This window comes from Coturnix japonica, chromosome 1 (assembly GCF_054131305.1).
Source record: "Coturnix japonica strain WE chromosome 1, WE-NBRP24, whole genome shotgun sequence".
In the NCBI taxonomy this organism is placed as follows: Eukaryota; Metazoa; Chordata; class Aves; order Galliformes; family Phasianidae; genus Coturnix; species Coturnix japonica.
This window is the reverse complement of record NC_140663.1, coordinates 67,834,567-67,855,534: the sequence shown is the minus strand read 5'-3', so window position 1 is coordinate 67,855,534 and position 20,968 is coordinate 67,834,567. Positions and strand designations below refer to the sequence as shown.

At 41.7% G+C, this 20,968-nt stretch overlaps 1 protein-coding gene across 2 annotated transcripts; it reads right to left on the bottom strand.

The window, feature by feature from the left end:
* Positions 1–809: 809 nt before the first annotated feature.
* On the bottom strand, positions 810–20,443 carry CDPF1 (cysteine rich DPF motif domain containing 1). 2 transcript variants are annotated; one of them, XM_085522606.1, is made up of 4 exons: positions 20,238–20,443; positions 11,183–11,302; positions 9,098–9,209; positions 810–3,203 (listed from the first exon to the last, which is right to left on the bottom strand). In XM_085522606.1, the coding sequence occupies exons 1-4, from the start codon at positions 20,294–20,296 to the stop codon at positions 3,054–3,056; spliced, it is 441 nt and encodes a 146-aa protein (XP_085378732.1). In that variant the 5' UTR covers positions 20,297–20,443; the 3' UTR covers positions 810–3,053. The 2 variants fall into 2 exon arrangements, with proteins under 2 accessions (XP_085378732.1, XP_015726191.2); XM_015870705.3 differs by having other exon boundaries at positions 20,265–20,443.
* Positions 20,444–20,968: the final 525 nt, after the last annotated feature.

Below are 20,968 nucleotides of genomic sequence, written 5' to 3'. Positions count from 1 at the left end.
TCTTTTGCCACGTGTAATGGGAATTGTAACGCTAGCCAAACTGCTGGGTGATTCATAAGCAATCTGCCACACATAGAGCCATCCACATCCAGGCTTCGCTACTTCAGGCACATCTGTGAGCTACAGGAAGGTTTTGCTGCCCGGTGTAGGGTTGCCTTCACCCAGACGCAGCAGTGCCTTTGTCCGTCAGTCCTGCTGCTGCGCTTTGGAGCTGCTGGGGATGAGCAGGCGCTCGCCGCCAGATCCACTCAGCAGCTGCGCTGTTATGTCGGCTGACAGGCACACACAGAATGGGAAGAGGCTGCTTCAATGAAATCCCTCACCCCGCTCCCTCCAGGGGCAGTTCCCGTGGGCTGGCTGGCAGTGGGAGGCCGTGGCTTTCACTCAGCGGCCACAACTATTTTCCTCTGGTTTCAGAAGCAGAAGAACATTTGTGGCTTCCCTGGTAATAGCAAAGCTAATTTAAGTTTGAACAGCACAGATTTTACCAAGAACACCCCCATTGCTGTTTGACACTGTCTGTGGCATCAGCTTCTCAGATGAGCTGCATTTCATATCGCTCCTGGTATTTCACAACTATACAGTTGCTCTGATTTTTCTTTAGGAACGCAACATTTAAGTACATCACCATGTTAAAACCTTTTACGGGTTAAATTGTCTGTTATCTGATAGGATTGAAAAAAGCAAGGTTTTTGTTAGTATTGCCAAATCCTAATCAGTAGAGCTAATGAGTGTTTAATTACATCAAGATAATGATATGAAAGAAGAAAAAGGAAAAGAAACCAAACCCCAAAACAACAAACAAATCATTGCTTCCAGTCGCCTTTTATTTTTTTACTGATTACTTTTAGAGCAGTTTTGGGGTGTGTTTAATTGCAAAGAGCTGACATTTCTTGAAGGGAGTTCCTGATTCCCAAGGAAAGTGTTTCCCAGTGAAATCCCACGCAGCGCCACATGGCAGGATGCTGAGGGTCTCCCTGTCAGACCAAACGCAGATCTTCCCAGGAAAGAATGGCAGCCCTGGACTCACAGGGACTTACAGGGAAGACAAAGTCACTTACATGCATGAATGTAGAAGTTACACATCATAGTGCAATGTTGATGATGGCTTCTCAGATGTTACCGGCCTACCAAGCTAGAATGGAAAAACTTGGAGCTTGTTGACGTTGTTTTTGGTTTCCTTCTCCTTTAAGAAATGAACGGTTGGATTCACTGTTTGTTTGTATAGAGACTGGTAGAAACATCTGTGCTTCAAAACGAAGAAAAAAAGAAAATTATCCTGCAGGATTGAATGTAAACACGATTAATTTGCAATATGTTTTTGCCTTAATGGTTTAAAAAAGAATAAAGTATTTTTAAAATGAACCTGATGACTTGAGCTGAGCTTTTATTTCCAGGAAAATAATCCATGGTGGTGGTGGCGGTGTGGTTTTGGGGCAGGCAGAGCTGTTACACTCTGCTGCTGCTGGCCTCTTATTGCACGTTATCAAAAGCAGTTGCCACGTCTTAACTTAATCCCTTCATACTACTCACTTCTAGGAATGACCAAGAGTGGATAAAGCGAGCTTTGGTAGGAATAGCTGCATTTACTGGGGGGGCTAGCAACAAATATGTGTTTTGAAAAGGAAGTATTACTTACATGTGCTTACTGTGTAATATGCGAGTATTGCAAGGGTCTTTTAACGACAGAGTAATATTCGAATGTTCCAAACACAAGGACCACAGATGATGACAGAAGGGCACAGAGTAGGTTGAATTAGAGGAAAAACGAGTGCAGTGCAGAGGTCCTTCCCAGCACCATGTGGGTGCACCTCCCAGGCCTCTGGTATCTTACAGCCCAAAGGCACGTTTTCATTCAGATGCAAACTGCACTCAGCAGGCTTTTAAAACCTACTCTCAGGCTAAGAGTTAACATACAACCAGCTGCAAACATTGTGAAATAAAGAAAATAAAAACTTAGATAATGTTTTAGAAAGACATTTGCCTGTGTAAACATACTGTAGGATCTCCTGTTAAGTCAGGAGGGAGATGGAGAAGGAGCTGCGTGTAACATGAAACTGAAATTTAATACCAATAATTTTAAGCAAGCTGCACATTACTTCAGTTGAGGGAGTAACTTCTTATTACTGCAGAAAGGAATCTGAAATATTGAGTTCTAACAAGCATCTTTTTTAGGCAATTAAAGAGGTCCATGCATTTCATGCCCAAGAGCAACTAGAGCATGAAAGAGCCTGTAATATATCCATGATTGCTTCTCTAGTAACTGCAAGAAATTCCAGTCTCCAACAGCAGAAACCAATACACGAGGTTCAGTAAAAATACAATGAAAGATTCCAGGACATCATAAAGTCTTAAACAACATAAAATAACTAATTAAAATTATGTTGATTTATTTTAACAGATACATGGCTGATTATCTTAAAAGGATCGTGTAAGCATAAAACAAATGACAGCACCAAATGTGTAGAGAAAGGGAGATGTAAACAGAGGCACTGATATTGACATTAGAATCCTGAGTTTAGGTATTTTTGTGGCTGTCTATCTAGGACATTTTGTCCTACCAGTTTTATTTTGGACTTAAAAATTAAGCCTTGAGTTCCTTCCTCACTGTAATCTTACCAAGCTAGCAATGGCAGATTAACAATTGGTACTTTCATGGACATGTAGTGAACTAAGTCAGATAAATCTCTCAGATTTTTCCTAACACTGTAGGGGCATCAAGAACAATGCAAAACATTAAAACAGCTCCTCAGAAATGTGGATTTCGTTCCTATGCTTTAAGGCTGTTTAGTTTTTGACTACACGCATTTGACAAGGCGACAAACAGGCCCTTCCGCCATTCTTCCTGCTTTCTCAGCACCTCAAGGCCATTCTGTTGGCGCTGCCATTGCTGCACCACGATGCTTGAAGCCAAGGCAGTTGTAGAGACGTGTCACTGTTCTGTAGCAGTGAGATAATGAAGGTCGCTGCTTTAAAAGGAGCAACGTGATAGTCTTAAAAAGGAGAGAGGAGGCAGCTCAGCCAAAGAACTCTCTCACTTGGTCTTGAAGTATTTATGTTCTTGAATCCACTTTTTTCCTTTTTGAGCATTTTGACTTGGGCATCCTTTTATCCATATCTTCTTGTATTTCCAAAGGGAAAGCCTGTAGGTTTTCATTCACGCAGGGGAGGCAGAACCTTTTGGTGTAGAACAGACTACATTCCTGTAAAGAAAACAGTGTTAGCTGGACACACAAAATGGAACAGCTTACATTCCCGTCACATTAAACCACATTTATACGTAGAATCTTTATTCTGAATTAAACTGTTCTTCTAGGTTAAAATACTGCAGCAATTTTCCTTTTTCTACTCAGTAATTCTAACATCTGATTTGAGGTACTGAGTGAAAAACAAAGACCGGACTGTAACAAAAGCTAACCAAATAATAAACAATTATGTCGCTTCATCAGCTCAACACTGTAGGAGATAGTTACCAGTTTCCTTGCAATTGGCTTTTTCCTTCAAGAACCATTCATGGTTCTTCTGTGGATCCTGGTGTGATCACTAAATAATAAACAGGATGCAATGGCTAAGCCAAGCTGCTGTTGCTGATGGATTATTCCTGGAGAGTTAAACGTGAATGAAGACATCAGACGGATCAGAACATCTTTCTGGGGGTAACAGATTCCGCGGGTTTCACCTAAACAGCCAAGTTCTCCTCTATCACTGAATCATCGTTTATCTCCCCAAGGTTTCTCTCTCTGCTGGGGAGATTATTCAGCTTCCTCAACTGGCATTTGAGATTTGAAGTCTCAGAAAACTTTTCTCGCCAGTTCCCATGAAACAGGCTAGGAACAGCAAGCTCTTAGAATTTAGTTGGATATTTTTCCACAACTACCAGAAAACTTAATTGTCTTTGTAACTTGCATGTTTGCGTCACCCTAGGAGAATACTTGAAGTACATTACATGAATATCATAGAGATGTCCAGTAATCAGAATAGCTAACTAACTGAATTTAATTCAGCTGAGACGATTCAACTGAGATACCGTCATTTAACCAAGATTTCACCCATTAACCTCCTTTACCTTGAATAAATGTAGTCTCTGATTTAAAACTAAAAACGTACTAAAGATTGAGTGGACACCCCTTCCCCAAATTACTGAAGGCAAAGTATTAAAATCTGTTGTGCTCGAAGATGTTTTCCCTGCCCTTGAAATGGAATGGCTCTGTGACCTGACACAGTTAACATGTGATTCAGTTAAAAGAGTGTTACAGGCCCTGTATTTATTTTCCACACAGTTAGCTCCAACTAGATGCTAGAATTATTGAATGGGAAGAAGCAAAATTGCTGGAATATTTTAATCTATTTGTAGTGCAGAGTTCACACAACCAGAGGAGAAGCTTATTGAAGTGTTACTCTTTTGCCCAGCAGTGAGACTGAAGTTCACGGTTTTTCCGGCGTGCTGATCACTAAATTCCAAACAGGATTTAATAAGTAAGCTAGAGTGGTGTTACTGATGGATTATTCTTGGGGATTTAAGCATGAATAAAGACATCAGTTCAGATGGATCAGGACATCTTTCTGGTTGCTACTGCAAGGATTTCACCTAAATAGCAAAGTTTTCCTCTTGCCACCATGGTTTGTGGCTGGCCTTTCTCTAAGAACTTGGTTTGGATACTTCCTCATTTGTGTTCTCGCTTTTGTTTCCCTTGTCACTCACTGTCTGCACTTCAACAGTAGGTACCACTTGATTATATCAAAATCACAGTCACCTTGCCTCTGTGTGATAACTTCTCTTCATCCATTGTCCTTTTCTGCACCAGCTGTCAGGCTTTTGCACATTCAGAGCTGTGTGAGGCCCTGCCCTCTGAAAAGCCCCCTGCCTGGTCTCCACAGCCTATTGTTGTTTTTTTTTTTTGTCCTTCGATATCCTTAATACACTAAGCTGCCAGTTAAAAAGGGAAGATTAGAGTTTAAGTTGGCCCTGCTATTGTTGCTTGTATTACAATATGGCACACAGCCCCCCAGGCCCTCAGGTTAACCTCATGGCTCCATAGGGATGACCACTGCACCGAAGGATACTGCTCAGCAGTGGCAAAGGCGGGAGAGGCTTTTGCTCCACACTGCAGATGGGAAACTCAGACATTAAGACCAAGCTCCTTACAGATATACAGGGGCTCAACTTGTATTCTTTTAGCTGAAATGAGTTGCCAGCTTCTGCTGATTTCCACCTATGGGGCCTATGCAAAACCATGCCTGTGAACCACGCACATCTGGATTCCAGGTACACCTTTAGTCCTTTAGACTCCTCTCTCAGTTATGGGATAAGGTAGCCTACCTGCTACAAATTACACTTATGAAGTATATCCAAGCCCTTCTTTGATCACTGTCCTGACAGGGCTCCATCCTTAACTGGACAATTCTTTAATGTTTTAAAACATTCACAGCCAAGTCAGGAGGGGGGATATTCATTCAGTTCAGGCAAAACTGAGCTGTCAAAGCTGACTGACAGAGTTTATCTCTCTTCTCACATAGGTCATGTTAAAAAGTAATATAGACAGCAGCATTATTTTTAGCATGCTTATAAAGGAAACCCTATGTAAAGGAAAGGTTCTACCTAACCTACTTCAGGACTGACCTTGCATGACTGAAAGTTGAGTGGAAAGCAGTTGTAGTGTCACGTTTATCACTTAATACCTACAATCACATCCAAGGTCACCGTTTACTCAGCTGCTGCTATGGTGAGCAATAACAGATGCAAATTGCCCCCTTTCTTCATTTCTTCTTTAAAAGTCACTTCTTTTAAGTGTTTAAAACCTATTTTTAAGTAAGAGTTGCAATAAAAGGAAATACCTTGCTTTAAATGACTAACATGGTCACCTTACATCATTTTCTCTCCCCCTCAGTAAAAGAGAAACAGGAAAAAGGCACTCAGTCTTTCTAAAGACTTTAAAAAATACTCTTATTATCCCACTTCTTACAGTGGTTTTTGGTTCAGTTTTGGGTGGTTTTTTTTTTGTATGTTTTAAGACAACTGTTAGAGTCACTTCCAGTTGTACCAAATACTTATCAATGATGTGCTAAAGACTGGTTCAGAAGGGTGAGTACAATGCAAGTTGACTGTAAATTAACTTAGTGAGACCTCAGAGACTAAATCTTTAAATCTGAAGACATGAGTTTACGAACATCACATAGAACATAAATCTTGACATTCCCTGGCACAGCAGCTGTAAAGACCCTTCAGCTACCACGGGGTGTCTCAAGAATAGCCTAAAATATGATTATTAGATACAACTGCTAGTAATCTCTTTGCCAAACCTAAGGTCAGAAACGTCTTATTTTTAGTACATTAGTCTAGTACAATACATTTGAATTAACAGAGAAACGTTAGCAACCTGTCACTGAAAGCTTTCCATCATATTGCTCCAGGCCCTTTGCAAACGAGGACCAAGAAAATATTATTTTCTTACTTTCAATTCTTACAACATCATGGAAACAGTATAAGGCTCAGCTGATGTACTTGGGTCAAGCAATAGCAGGAACCAGAAACAATCCAGAGAGATATTATCATAACTCTGGCTCTTCCCATTGCCTTGGATAAGTTTTTACCTCTCTACTATTTCTATACCTCTCTACACTTTCCTACGTGAAAGAGGAATAATATGTATTTACCTACTTTGGTGTGGGTGTTTAAAGCATTAATTATCATTTCTGCAGATCTCTTTCAATGTTACCTAAGCAGCATTGCTAAATAGATTTGGAAACCATAGTTGTATGCATGATTCACTATCTGGCCTGGCCAGTTTGGCAAGTGATTTATTTTCAATAATTTATGATTATGGTTTTGCTTTGGGTGATACCATTAGGGGAACCCTGAAGACTCGGATAGCAAAAAGTAAATACGTGACATATTTACACAACAGCTAAAATAGGCAGGAATGCAAAAGGTTTTAAAAGAGGCTTGTTTTTAGCTCACTGCTAATGTCTTCTATATGGTCACACTCTAGATTAACTGAAACTGCTATTGAATATTTTAAAATAAAAAAAAACACACCTGCATTCAGAAGAGGACAACTGCATGGAAGAACACTGAGAGGCTGAACCTCAATATTCCTGATAGATTTAATTGCCAGACTTGAAAATATCTGCCAAATCCTTCAAAAATTCAACACATTTGAATTGTGAATGCAAGTAGCAAAATGAGCTCAAGTCTGCCCAAAGTGTGCCTGAGTTACTAATCCTGTGCCATTACATAGGAGGGGTAACCTGACTTGTTAGGGCAAGAATCAAGCTCATTACCCCTAGCTACGTGATCTGCGCTTGCCCATATGCTTGCTATTACTTCAGCTGTTTGCGTCTGAGTGAGGCAACCACCAGCCCAGACAAGGACATTCACTGTCACAAGGAAGACCTTGCTCACATGACAGCTTTACCTCCACACTGTGCACAAGCACACAACTGTCTTAAGCTACTTGGCTACAGAAACTTGAGTTCAGTGCTCAGGCTTCATCTGATTCTCATAGGAATCTTCAGGTCATTCCAAAAGAAAAGCAAATCTCAGTTGCAAACACTGATCTAATCTTTGTGTGATTTTCTTTCACTGACATGACAGGAGGGACTTCAGAAGAGATAAACGAACATAATCAGGAAAAAAGGGCTGATTTTGCACACCTCTCAGAGCAGTGTAATATATTCACGCTCAGTAGAAATTCCCTGCAAATCAGAACAACACTTAAACCTGTCCAAGAATCTCAATTTTCTTTCAGCTGCATTTCTCCAACCCTCTACATTTTGTGAGCATAACTTGGCATTTATTTTTGACTCAGAGATTTCCCTCAGTTCCAACACAGAAACTGTCTGGCATTGGCATATTAACTGTCTCAGCTGCCCGCATTATCTCACTTCCTGCTCTGAGGGTGTCCTACCAGAAATATATCTGGCCACTAAACAACATGAGAAAAAAATTCCACACCTTTAGAAGTGCATGTCTTTTATTTTTTCCTTTTCGTTTGGCTGGCTGTTTGTATTTAAACTTGCATTACTAGCTACTTCTGGCAAGAATCATGTCACTGCTGCTATCCCCTAGAAAGAGCAAACAAAGAGAGGGCTGAAAAGGTTGAATTTGGCAACTGCTGAAGCTGACACTTAAGATTAAGGTGTGCTCAGACACATGCTATTAGCTGCACTCCAGATTTTAGCACACTGCTCTGAGATAAGGAATGACCACTCTGGAAGAAAGGCTGGGATTTGGCTGCTCTTAGGGCAGTGGCGTCGGCTTGAAAAAATACACGCTGTAGTCCATTTAAATGATCAGGTGACATTTCCTCCTGGATTGACTCATCCGTGCACCCTGACCACTGCATGAGTTCCAAGTTTCTTTCAGCCACAAAACTGACATGCTGAGGAAAAGAGTAGAACCTGAATTTTCTCATTCATTGTACTGTCTTAAAGAAGCACGGTACAGCCTCCAGACAGTGATAACTGTGTAATAACTTGTCTTCATTTTTGCTTTGAACTCACAGCAAACAAAGGGACCAGCCCAGCACCAAGGAGAAGTTATTAAGACAACTGTAATTTTATACCACGTTTCTGGACTGCACTCAGATTTCATAGCTTAGAGTTGGTGCTGGCTGCTATTCAAATTCATTCTTCTTTAGAGAGCTATCACAGCATTGCATAACTCTCCTCTCTGTTTAATTTCTACGTGAGCGCTCGCAAATACAATGGTGAGCCTGCGTTGCCAATGCAAACCTAATAACCCATGGATGTTTGTGTCCTCCTTATGGGAAAAGAATCTACCTTTGTTATAATACAATATACTGTAAGGAGAAACCTAGAGGTCTTGAAGTAGTATGTGAACTCCTCTGTATTTGCATTTGCTGAGAAATTAGAAAAGAGTCTGCACTGTGTTTGTGAGGCTGGAGTGTGCTCCTCTGTAAATGGCACACTTAAAGGTGCCTATTAGCTTTATCACAGGGAAATCAACAAGAACATACAATTAGCCAGCCTTAAAAATAAGACGTTTGGATTTTTGATGCGTGCTCCTTCTCTAATAGATCAACAGAACTGGAACAAAAAGAAATGATTGAAGAAGTTTGTTTTGTTCATTACTTACAGCACCAACACACACAGTTCTTCTACACAAACTGCACAGAGACCCAAGGATGAGGAATTTTTCCTTGTCAGGGGTGAAAGGGTCCTTCATGACATAACTGTCTTCCAAAATCCTATGAGAGAATAATTTCACACTTTTAAAGGTAAATCTCACAGAATGGGAAGAGTTCAAACAGGGAAATCGGGGAGGCTGAAAGGGTGGCAGTCTTTCTTTCCTCCTGGTGTTGCATGAGGCAATGTAGCAGCTACACAGCTCCCTTCTTCAAATCCAGTACTGTCTATAATACTTTTGCTTTCTGTCTATAATACTCCATTATCTAGCTTTCAAGATCAGGGCAATCGGTGATAATCCCAACACTGTCTTATTAGGCATTTTTTTAGTGCTTTGCTTTCAAGTATTTCTTATGGCCTGCTTTCATGACAGGTACTCCTTCACACAGCCACTTTTAGTACTTTCTCAAGTTATTACCTAAACTTTAAGTAGGATTTCCCATTTCAAAGCTGAGTACACTGAGTATAAAATAAAAAGAGACTTTACTGCTCTTAGTTATGTCTGTGCTATAGAGCTATGGTTCTCAACACTTGCAAGCAGGAGCTGCTAGCACAAAGCATTACAATGATCCAATATATTCTTCCTTTGTGTTGGAGACTGTACTGTTTGCTTCAGGGTAACATTTATTAGTAATCTGCATTTATTAATAAATTGGCAACCTGCTTGGGAAAGATAAAGCCTTATTCCTTCTGGGAGCTCCAGGCAAAACAATGGAGAAGTCAATTTGGTGTCTGTCTGCACGCTGCAAGGCTGGCTTATTTCTGCATATATATAATCAATCTTGACTTCTGTAGTAATATGAATTAAAATACATATTTAAAATATACTGTTAACTCATACTATCATCTTTTAATTGCCTGCATATAGACACATCTATGTACATGAGCATCTGTAGGTGCACTCCTTTTTCCCTCCACTCATACAAAAAGTAGCATGGCTTAAGCCTTTCACTGCTCCATTGTTAGCAAGAAGCAGGCATCTTTACATGGCAGATCAACTTCTTAACAAGTCCTCCAGTGCATAAACAAAGCTTAAGTTAAGCTGGATAACCAAGCTTAAGTTAAGACTGGTTAAGATTTACATTCAGCTTTAATTCAGACTCTTTAAGAAAGTACCTGATCAAAGGAGGTCCATTTTTCTTCTGAGTGGACAAAGGGAAAATTAGTAGCACTGTGGGATTTAGAATGATAAAAATACAGCTGTCTAAGGATAACAAATCTAATCTCAAGCAAAGTAATTGGTGATCAACAGCTGCTCCAACTTTATAAGAAATCGCACAGTCTTAGAAGGGTGAAACACCAATTATATACCCGATTTCCAGTTTGTTCCTGAAATATGTTTGCCTGATGGATTTGTTGACCAGGAAGGCCTCAATGGAACTGCTCACACATTTAAAGCTAAGTGCATTGTTTTGTGGTGAATATTCTGTCTGCAGACAAAGCATTAACTACATTGTTTCTGCTCAAACTATCCCTGTTTGGCAGAGATAGAAAAAGCTTAAGTCTTCTAAGAAGTAAATATGTACTAAATTGCCACACATTCTAAAGTATGCCCATGAATTGTCTAGTAGGAAAAAGCACTGCTGTTCAAAACTCCACATGTCAAACAGTTCTTAAACCATGTATTTACCATACCTATGAGATTCCTCCTGTGTTTACATGTTGCTCAGCTGACACAGCTGTGAGGCATAGGCTATACCCAGAAAGGTTGCGCTGACAGTCAACAGTATTCTAGTAAGAAAATTATGGTATAGGTAATTGTAGGGTGGCCACTAAGTTAGGAAATAGGCAAAATACAAGTCTCTCCACAGTACTGAAGCAGAATAGGAAAGCTGGTTTTTGCTTTCAGTATTAACACTGACACTTAAAAGAAATTTCTTTCTTATGGAAAAATAAAGTCACCGTATACCAAACCTTAGATTCAGGGTCAATATGGCATATTACTGGGTTAAACAGCACACGCTATTCTGCAGCACAAGGTTTCCAATGCCTAGAGCATAAATGAAGTCTGTAAAACATGAAAGGTTATACTTACACAATAGAGTGTGTGTTCGGTGGCTTCTGCCCATAGTATGTGTACGGAGCTGTTAAGCCACACAGCTGACACTTGAACTGTCCTGTAGGCTCAGGTTTTTTGGGAGGATCCATCTCTAAGCTATTAACAAAAAAAAAGCAAAAATATTTGAGCTCCAAAATGCAGTTATGGGAGCATGCCTGAAAGAAGATGTGAGACAAACAGCACTGCAAACTAAATTCCAATGGAAAATTGGCTGTTGCAAATACTAACTAGTAAACATTTTTTCCCAAACCAAGTTGTTTTCCCATGTCCCAGTTAAGTTTCCAGATTTCTTGGATAGAAATCTAGAAATAAAAACTTGCCTATTGGAGCCTGATCCATGAAAGAATTCAGGTAGCAATGCACATGACTGTGATCTGGAAAATCTAAGTCCTGTGCTCCCTTAGTGCCTCTCAGGCCACAACTTTCCATCGGCTGTGCAGAATCCCAGTCCAGTTCTGCAATGCTCATCTCTTCTACAAATGGAGCTTATGAAAAGGCTTGGGAACCTGCTGATGAGGCAGGTAGCAGTAAAGTGGGTGCTGCAAAGATTAATTGTGTCTTTTACCTTGCATCTGGTTCACCTCCTTGTAGTTTTGGGAGATTAACACTGACTCCCTATTCTTATCTGGCTCCCTATGGAAACAAGGCTCATGTAGTCACACCTTGTGTAGAGAGAGTGTTGGCCCATTCAAACCACACAGGACAGACAGAGCAGCAGGTCCCCTCAAAAACGTTTATGTTCTCTACCTTATAAGAAAACAGAAGAGGGAAGGGAGACTGTTTTATCTTTACTCAGAATACCTGTGTAATTCTATAAATCAGAGAACACGCATACAGGAAAGCTATTGTCCCTCTTTCTGAAAGGTGTCAGTCACCCACTACAAAGATGTAGCTATCAACTACAAGGTGGAAAATAAAACATGGTGTGCTCCATCAGCTCTGTTGCTTACAATACTATTTGTTTAAACTTTTGGCCATGGATTTCCATTTGGGAGCTTATCCTACACTGATATCACTTCATTTGAGAGCCACACACTGAAGCTTTCAGAAAGCACAGTGCTGCAAGTATTCTTCCAGGACTGATTCTTATGTGTAGGCATGATCAGATCAAACACAGCTAACAACGTGCGTGCCCAAAACATGCCCGAGTCTATGAATGTAATGTAATCACTTGTTTACAGTTCAGGTATCCTTGCTCACCTGCACCATTTTCCTGAATGGACACTTTCACTCTGCACCTGGCAAGACAACTTGAACTTTTAATTAAAGTCTTCCCGCTTTGTATGGTATGCAGTTTTCAGCTGTAAACCTGTCAGCTTTTTTAAGTGAACCAGAGCTGGCGTCAAGTAGTTTAGAAGGTAGACACTAGGAACTCAGATTTGGACAGTATCTCAGCCATCATCCAGCTCCCTTCTGCCAAAGGACAGCATCCCCCTTCTCTTAGCTTTCCATGTGGGCGCTTCCCCTGCAGAGCTGATTCAATTCACTAAAGCTGTGTCTCTATTTCAGCCCGTTATGGGGGTATGCTTTGGGAACTAACTGTATGACTGTCCCCAGTTGGTCTGCATCATGGAGCAGCCTGAAAGCCCACAAACCAGACAGTTTCAGATCAAACTCAAGTGAAAGATGTTCCAGAAGCATACCAAATATGCCCCAACCTGAATGTCCAACTAAAGGGCATTCGGTCTACAGGATAGGAATACAGTCAGAAGCACCCTGATGCATACAGAGTGGGTATCCAGTACCTGGCATCAAACACGTGGGTTCATGGCCTTGCTCTTATATCATCACACAATTACTACTAGCTACTAATGTAGTCAAATTAAAAGAACTACTATTTTTTTTCCTGCTTCTTTTGTGAACTAAATTGGCTTGCAGAGGAATCCAACAACTGCTAACAGCAGTAGATGGCAAGAAGCAAAACCGCAGTGCCAGAAAGGGAGGGCTGAGATGAGGGACATGTATTTTCCCTTTTCAGTGACAGTAAGTTGCTATTTCTGCTCACCCTGTGTGGTGAAACTGAATCCTTAGAGACATATGCTACTAAGGTGAATTGAGGGCAAGGTGAAGTAGAGCTGTGACTACTTGATATCTAATATTCCAGAAGAACAGGGAGCCCCAAGATCCTCAAATGTTACAAGGCCTCATTGACAGACATTCAGTCCATAAATTCCTTCTCTGTTAAACTGTGAAATTTAAGTTCAGGATTAGTTACCCTTACCTTTTAATTCCTTCAACCACCACCATTTCCACTGCCATTCCTGGCATTTCAGTGGTACGAGTTCTTCACATGTAACACAAATGAGTCTGGGTACTGGTTTAATAAGTAAATCCAACTCTTAAATACCTTAGGCAACTACATTTTCTGGAAAGTGATGTAAACCTTGGATATTATGTATTTTACCTTGCCCACAGGGATGTTGAGGAAATTTAATTAACTGAAATGCTTTCAGATTTTCCAGTTAGATATAAAGCATGTATGCGGTATATATTTCTCCCTGAATATTAAAATTAGGATTCTTCAAACTATACACAAACTGAAAAGAGAAGTCTGCTTTCTGAATCTCGCATTTTAGGTTTAACATATAAGTAAGTGTCCAAAAATACCTAAAGTTACCTCTGTGTCAGCAGCCAGTAGCAATAACAAGACACTCATCTGCCTGAATGAAATTCAGTCTAGAACACTGCATGCAATTTTTGGTTATCTTCTTTTGTTACACATGGGAAATAATTAACCCCATAGGGTATGGAAAGTCACTTGAATTAAAACAGACAACATAATCACAGTGATCCTTCCATTAAAATAAAGCAAAACACCAATTAAGAAAAAAAACAACATAAAAGAAAGATATTTATGGCAGTGGGGATCACAGACTTGGACTGAATATGTCCTTATTCCAAGTCAGAAGAACAGCCCGGGCTTCAGAGATGAAGTGTGTTGGATACAGGGACACCAGCTCTCTTATAAACCTCTGGCATGTAGAACAGAATCTGTTCAGTGACTACCACTGGGAAGGAATGATATCTACGTACAAACAGATTTTTGGCTATGCCAGTTGAAAAGCATATGACCCTGCCTGCAAGGCACAGGTGAACTCACAATGCTTTCCATTTTAGTCCAGGCTTATACGTCACTAGTATCAGCTGTACCAAGTTTTACTTCATTGGAAATAGCATTTGTTCCAAGAGTTTGTCTACACAGCAGCACTTAGGAAAGTTAAGGTTACTAACTGGCAGTGCAAAGCTCACACACATACAGATTTCAGGACCAAGGCTCCCATTCGTAAGTAAAGTCTGTTACATAACAAAGCAATGTTGTCATACTTATGCAAAAAAAAAATAAATAAATAAATAAAAAAAATTTAAGTGTAATAAACTTTTAGTTTCTGCATGTGCTTCACACCTTCAGTCTAAACCATCAAACACACGCATCCCACTCTCACACAAAGCTTTAAGTACTTCCAAGAATCACAGAATCACACAGAATCACACAGAATGACCCGGGTTGGAAGGGACCTCAAGGATCATGTAGTTCCAACCCCCCTGCCTGGCAGGGCCACCAAACATACACATTTACTAGATCAGGTTGCCCAGGGCCCCGTCCAACCTGGCCTTGAACACCTCCAAGGACGGGGCATCCACAACCTCCCTGGGCAGCCTGTTCCAGGGCCTAACCACTCTCCTAGTGAAGAACTTCCCCCTAACATCCAACCTAAATCTTCCCTCTTTCAACTTAAGAAGCTCATCTGCAATTAAAGAACCTTATTTTTATCTCAGATAACAAATGCACAGAAGCATTTCTGGGATAGATAGACAACGACAGTCTATATACACAATCTTTATAGGATGCCCATTATGAAAACTATGACAAAGTATCTGCCTCTCCTCCAAGCAGCTGTACAAAGTAAGAGTGAGGATGAAGGATCTCTTGAGGAAATAAAAGCCAAAGAGATTAATCCTTTTATCACCATGACAGGTAAATCTGCCACCTCGAGCGACTCAAGTCATCAGCAGCGCTAACACTGGGTATTTCTCCTTTCTCTGGGATTTTTTAAAGCACCACGTCCCATTTACATGCCAAATGTCTGGATGGGATGTAATGAAGAAATGTTTAAGAACAGCTTGTTTAGAACTGAATTCTGCGTTTGTCATCTTGGCTGTAAGCCCCAAGGCACTTTAACACGTACTTACTTTAAGCACATGCATAGCTCTTCTGAAAAGAGCAATTCTGCTACCCACACGTTTGATTATGAAGCAAAACACTGAACAAGCATGCTCAGCACAAACCTGCCAAGTCAAGCCCAGAATGCTGCAGGACATATGTGAGGTTGGCCCACACGTCAAGGCAAAAAGCAACGCACAGACTCGAATGCCATGCTGAAGAAACAATCGCAGCAAAAGAAAGGAGCAAGTTAGATAGCACTGTTCTAAAGGTGTTTCTCCACGCCGTGACTGATACATGATACAGATGGAGGAAATGGCTTTCAGTGCAATTCTCTAGGGACTCCTAAAAACTTCAGGGCAGTTCTGCTTGGAGCGTTCTGCTAACAGGTCTGGAAGGCAAGCCAGAAATAATAAATCACCACTAAACTGTAAGGGTCAGTTGCAAAGCAGTGACACAGATAAGTAATCTGATTTTCTCTGCTTGGAACCTTGTTAGCACAAGTCTTTACAATGTACAGGTTAAAGCCCCTTTTGATATTACACAAGGCTCGTGTATTTCTAAATCACTAGTAAACTAAAGAAACTATAAAATAAACAAACTGCTTACAAATAGACGTAGACTTTCATTTGAAAGAGCGTCAGATAAAACCAACACTGACACACCTTTAATCCTCTCCCATTAAACCCATTCTTTCTCCTGCCAAGATTTTCCTGCTGTATCCAATGATCATGATGATCTATTAAAATATTCACAGCTTGATTCTCTACGGAAAGGAGTGCTATTGAAAGGCTAGGAGCCACTGAATACATAGCCTAGTAAACACCAAGTTATTCTACAGTGTTTGGTGTGGTATAAATTTAAACCCTCATCAACATCAGGAATGTACTCACCTCTTTCAGAAAAAGAATCTACTGCCTCACTGCCCAGCAAGTAGATAAAACAGCAGAACCTTCTTCCTGCTTATTAATCCCCAGGTGAACAGCTCTCCCTCCCTCCAGTTTCTTTATGCTACTGCCCTGAAGGCACACTTAGAGCAGGGAGGCAGCCAGTGAGGGACCTTTCTTTGAGCTGACTTATCTTGGATTCACCATGAATAAGTCGAGACATGCAGTTTAGCCAAGTGTGGCCATTTGCAACTTTTACCTTTATTACTTCTCACAAAGATCACTTGACTGAATTCAACTTGACTCGGTGCAGCAACTTCTCTCTTCAGCTGGGTGCTGGTATTGCTCTCTCTGCTCAGAAGGAACTAAGATCACAGCGGGACACAGGCTTCCCTCAAGGTAGAGGTCAGATAACAGGCCCCAAGTCCCGCTTTTTAATGACAACTAGTGGCACTCCCCATGGCAGCAGGACAAACAGCCCTGCCAGGGGTTATCCCATGGGGCCAGCCCTGGAAGGTGGACAAAGAAGGGAAAGTGAGCATGTTTTCTGAGCACCTGGAGAGAAACATTTAAACAGAGTATGCCAGATGGCGGAGCAGAATAATATAGACTTTTTAAAACTAAAAAAACTTTCCTAATGTAAAAAGGTTTTAGGAACGCAAGATGAATCTCAAAAAGGCACCTGTTAAGATGGGACTTAACAACGCTGAGAAACAAACAAAAAACCCAGCACCCTGGCCCAACCACTCTTTACTTGAATATGGCAGCCAGCCAGCTCTGAATTACACAGCACTTCTCAGTAAAGAATTTCAAATTAGGTGAGAATTTAACAGCTTCACGCAAGAATGCTGCTACAGGGCGCTGATTAACAGGCACACACTACTGCCCCCCAGTGGAAACGTCGGAGCAGCACAGCTCCCTTCATCTCCCTCATTACTTCTGCTCTTCCAACAGGCCTTTCTAGGCAGAGCACAATGCTTATCACACTGTGATTATTACATATCCTAATGATTCTAAAGGAGAAATGGCCCATAAGAAGACAAATCGGTTGCTCTTCTTGCAGCAGTTATAAGGCCGTGGGGGAGAGCAGCTAACACAGGAGACCAACCAAGTGAACCCACTGAATGGAACACCAGTTCTGGATTACAGCTATTCCTTGCCAAAAGAAAGGCACAACAGATCTGAGGTTTAATTTCAATAGATCTCCCTTTTCTTATAAGCATGCTACAGCCATATTTTACCCCATCCTGAACTTTGTCTTCCCTCCAAACTACAGCTCCCTGTTATAGCTTTGTTAGATTTATAACTGTGGTGCTGAGGTGAAGATAGTAAGGCTCTATTAATACGTAAGCTATTATGCTTCCCCTTAATTGTCCTTTAAGAAAAGGTATGGAGGACCACATGTACCACTCAAAGTATCAGCATGGTTAAGTACAACTTAAACTTAGCATGACACTGTTCAACAGCATAAAAATAGGAACACCAAGATTTTGTGGAAATACGGGAGGAGGGGAACAGTGTATCAGAGAATAAGACACCGCAACTTGACATAATCCCTAAAGAAATAAATATAGCTTCAGTGATTTATCTCTCTAGAGGAAGCAAAGTTGGTACTGATAGAAATACCCTCTGCTATGTGGGTTGCATGTTACAGCGCCCTTGCTGTGAGAGGCAGTGCTTGTTTTTCCCTGAGATCAGCAAAATGTTAAGCATTGAGCAACTTCAGGGAAGAGAATTCTTTCCAATAAATGTGACTGATGGGCTCAGTTCGTCAGGGCTGAGCTCAAGGTGAGGACTGCATAATCTTGTTAATGGAGTTAAGCAATCCCTTTAAAAACAAAACACAAAACCGATGAGGTGTGGTGGCATGGGGTATCTGTGTGGAGCTTTGAGAAAGCCCAAGAACACAGAACAAAGTGCTGGACCTACTATATGCACAGCACTCTAATGTATACAGCCCCACAGACCTTCCTGCAGGAACATCCATTTCCCCCAAAAGACACATTCCTCAGATTTCACTGTCCCGAATTATGTGATCAATGAGCATCAGCCACCAAAGTAAGAGACATCCCTAGCATCTTTGATAAAGGATAGAAGCCCACTCTCAGATCCCTATCTTTTCAGCAAGAGTAACTGGGGCTGAGATCCCACTTAGATCAAGTACAAGAACATGGGCTGCAAGGTGGAGCTAACCAAGTAGCAGAGTAGATGGGGGTATACTCAGAAATTCAATATGCCCTTTGTTTGTGTTTTAAGAGTGTGCTGGATATAGCCAGAGATGGCACTTTAAAATGCTGTGACATTAGTTACAAATTTAAATGCACATCTCCTTTTTAGACATACGTATACACAAGTAAGTGGTGTTAAACAGAAATAACTTTACTTAGCGGTAAGAAAACTGTGACAAAATAAATAAGCAGGTAGGAGAAGACTTTTGGAGACAGTGTGGATCATGCGTCAGCTGCTCCTTAGAACGAAAAAACAGGTTTAAAGGGTTCTCTTCACCAAGCACTGAGAAGAGGAACGCTGCAAAACACTCAGTGGCTCCCTCTCTTTTATTCTGGCCTAAAGGAAACATGAGTAATAAGAACTTAAAAAAAATAAGGAATAAAAATCCCAAGCCATCACAAGGTTTGTACTCTTTATGTCACTTTCGGTTCAGTGACTTGTTTTGGCAGTAAAAGCTGTTTCAGCAGGAAGGGAAAAAAAAAAAAAAAAAGGCAGTGCAAAGAATGTACAAGCTAGAAAGTTGAGCAACTCAACAAACCCAGGGAGAGAACTCCCATGTCAAGCTGGGTTAATAACTGCATGATGTGCAGATTAGAATTGTTAGGGACTCCACCACTATTCCTGATGATATGAGTATGCTGTGTTTGTAGAGGTGTCCTTCCTCTACTTGAAGCAACATGCAAAGTGATGCTTCTGTTGTAACACCTACTTTGTCTGGCAGAGTTCTCCAGTTATTTGGAAAACAAAGGCATGAGAAAAGAAATGGCACAAACTCAGAGCACAAAGGATTGAATTTTGTCTGTGTAAAATATACTGTTTCAGACATGAGGGTATAGTTAATGAAACACCCTCACTCATGATTAGTTTGTCAAAAGGGGTTGGTATCAGTACAACTTGTATTCCACACCAATGAAGAGGAAGAAATCAACTCGAGGTGTCTTCACATTGGCACACTTCTCCTGGTCCCTTGAAGTTGGTACATTGGTAAAATAACAGCAGGGGGAAAATCCTGGTGGAAAACAACTCCACAACGCACAGACCTGTGAGCCCTGGGATAGTAATTGCCAAGGCACAAATCCAGCTCTTTGATTCACAGATGCACAGAGATGGAAGAGACCTCATGACATTATTCAGTCCGTTACACCAAAGACACAACTATTTCGATGGCAACCTGTAGTGTACCTGGAGATGCTCCTACCTGCTCAAGTGCTTTGGACACTCACCAACCTCTCTCCTATGGCAGAGAGGCCCTTTCTCATGTTACTGACACATGCAGACGCTTACTGGGGGTTCTCAGAGCAAATTCGGAAGGAAACTGTGTAACTGTCCGTCAAATCTTTTGCAAACTGCCCATCTCCTCCACATTCTCAAAGAGGAGTTGGGTGCCTGGTTGTCCCCACAGCTCTGCTGTTCTCTCAGTACAAGGCCACGATCTCAAAGCACACCAGGCTTAAGAACAACCTCATACTGGAAACAGCCAGGGATACACAAAGGTTTCCTCCGGACTCCTTACAGCTCCTCTTCTGCACACATCCACAAGCATCACTGCACGCTGCCCTCGCACTGCCATTCACTGGTGCTGGAATCCTTTCCAGAGCCGCATCCCACAGCAGCAGCCTCAACGGAGGTAAAGCAACCCGTGGCCGCTACGTTCTAACAGACAAGAGGGTTCACACGAAGATCCCCCCGCAGAACAGGAGGGAGCCGTGACCGCACTCCGGGCCGGCCGGCCGTGCACTGTGGCGGCACACACCTCGCTGCGAGCGCCCCTCTGTCCCACCTGGGCGCGGGGCTCCGTCCTGCCGCCGCCATCCGCGCTCCGCTCCTCAAGACGGGATCCCGAGGTCCTCGATCGCGGCCTGCAGGGAGAAAAGGAGCAGCGTTTTGCAGACCCCCACTCACGCCGCTTTGCTACCATTAAAAACTGTCAGCCATCGCTGCCCGGCGGAACTCCGCTTCGCGCTGCTTCCGCCTCCACTGCGAGATGCCGTAACGCCAGGACGTGCCCCGCCCTCATTAAAGGGGCAGCGCCTTATTAACCTAAGGCCTTGAAACTGGTGACAATTAAAAATGTAATAAATGACACACTGCAGTTTGTTCTGTTGCACCTGATTCGCTATAAATGATGTTAATGTATCCGGGAAAACGCGGCACTGGAACAGGCTGCCCAGGGGGTTGTGGAGTCTTCTTCTCTGGAAACATTCAAGACCTGACTGGACGCCTACCTGTGTGACATGGTGTAGGGAGCCTGCTTTGGCAGGGGGCTGGACTCGATGATCTCTAGAGTTCCCTTCCAACCACTACAGTTCTGTGTTTCTGTGGTATGAAAGGCTGTCCCTCTCATCTACACAGGGCTCTGTAAGAGAAAAAGACATTTGAAATTAGTTGCAGCTGCTAAGCTGAATGTTGCTGGTCACCAAATTTCAACAAGGAACAAACAACTGACTAAGTAACTGTGAACTGCAGTCTCAGGAGACTGCCTCA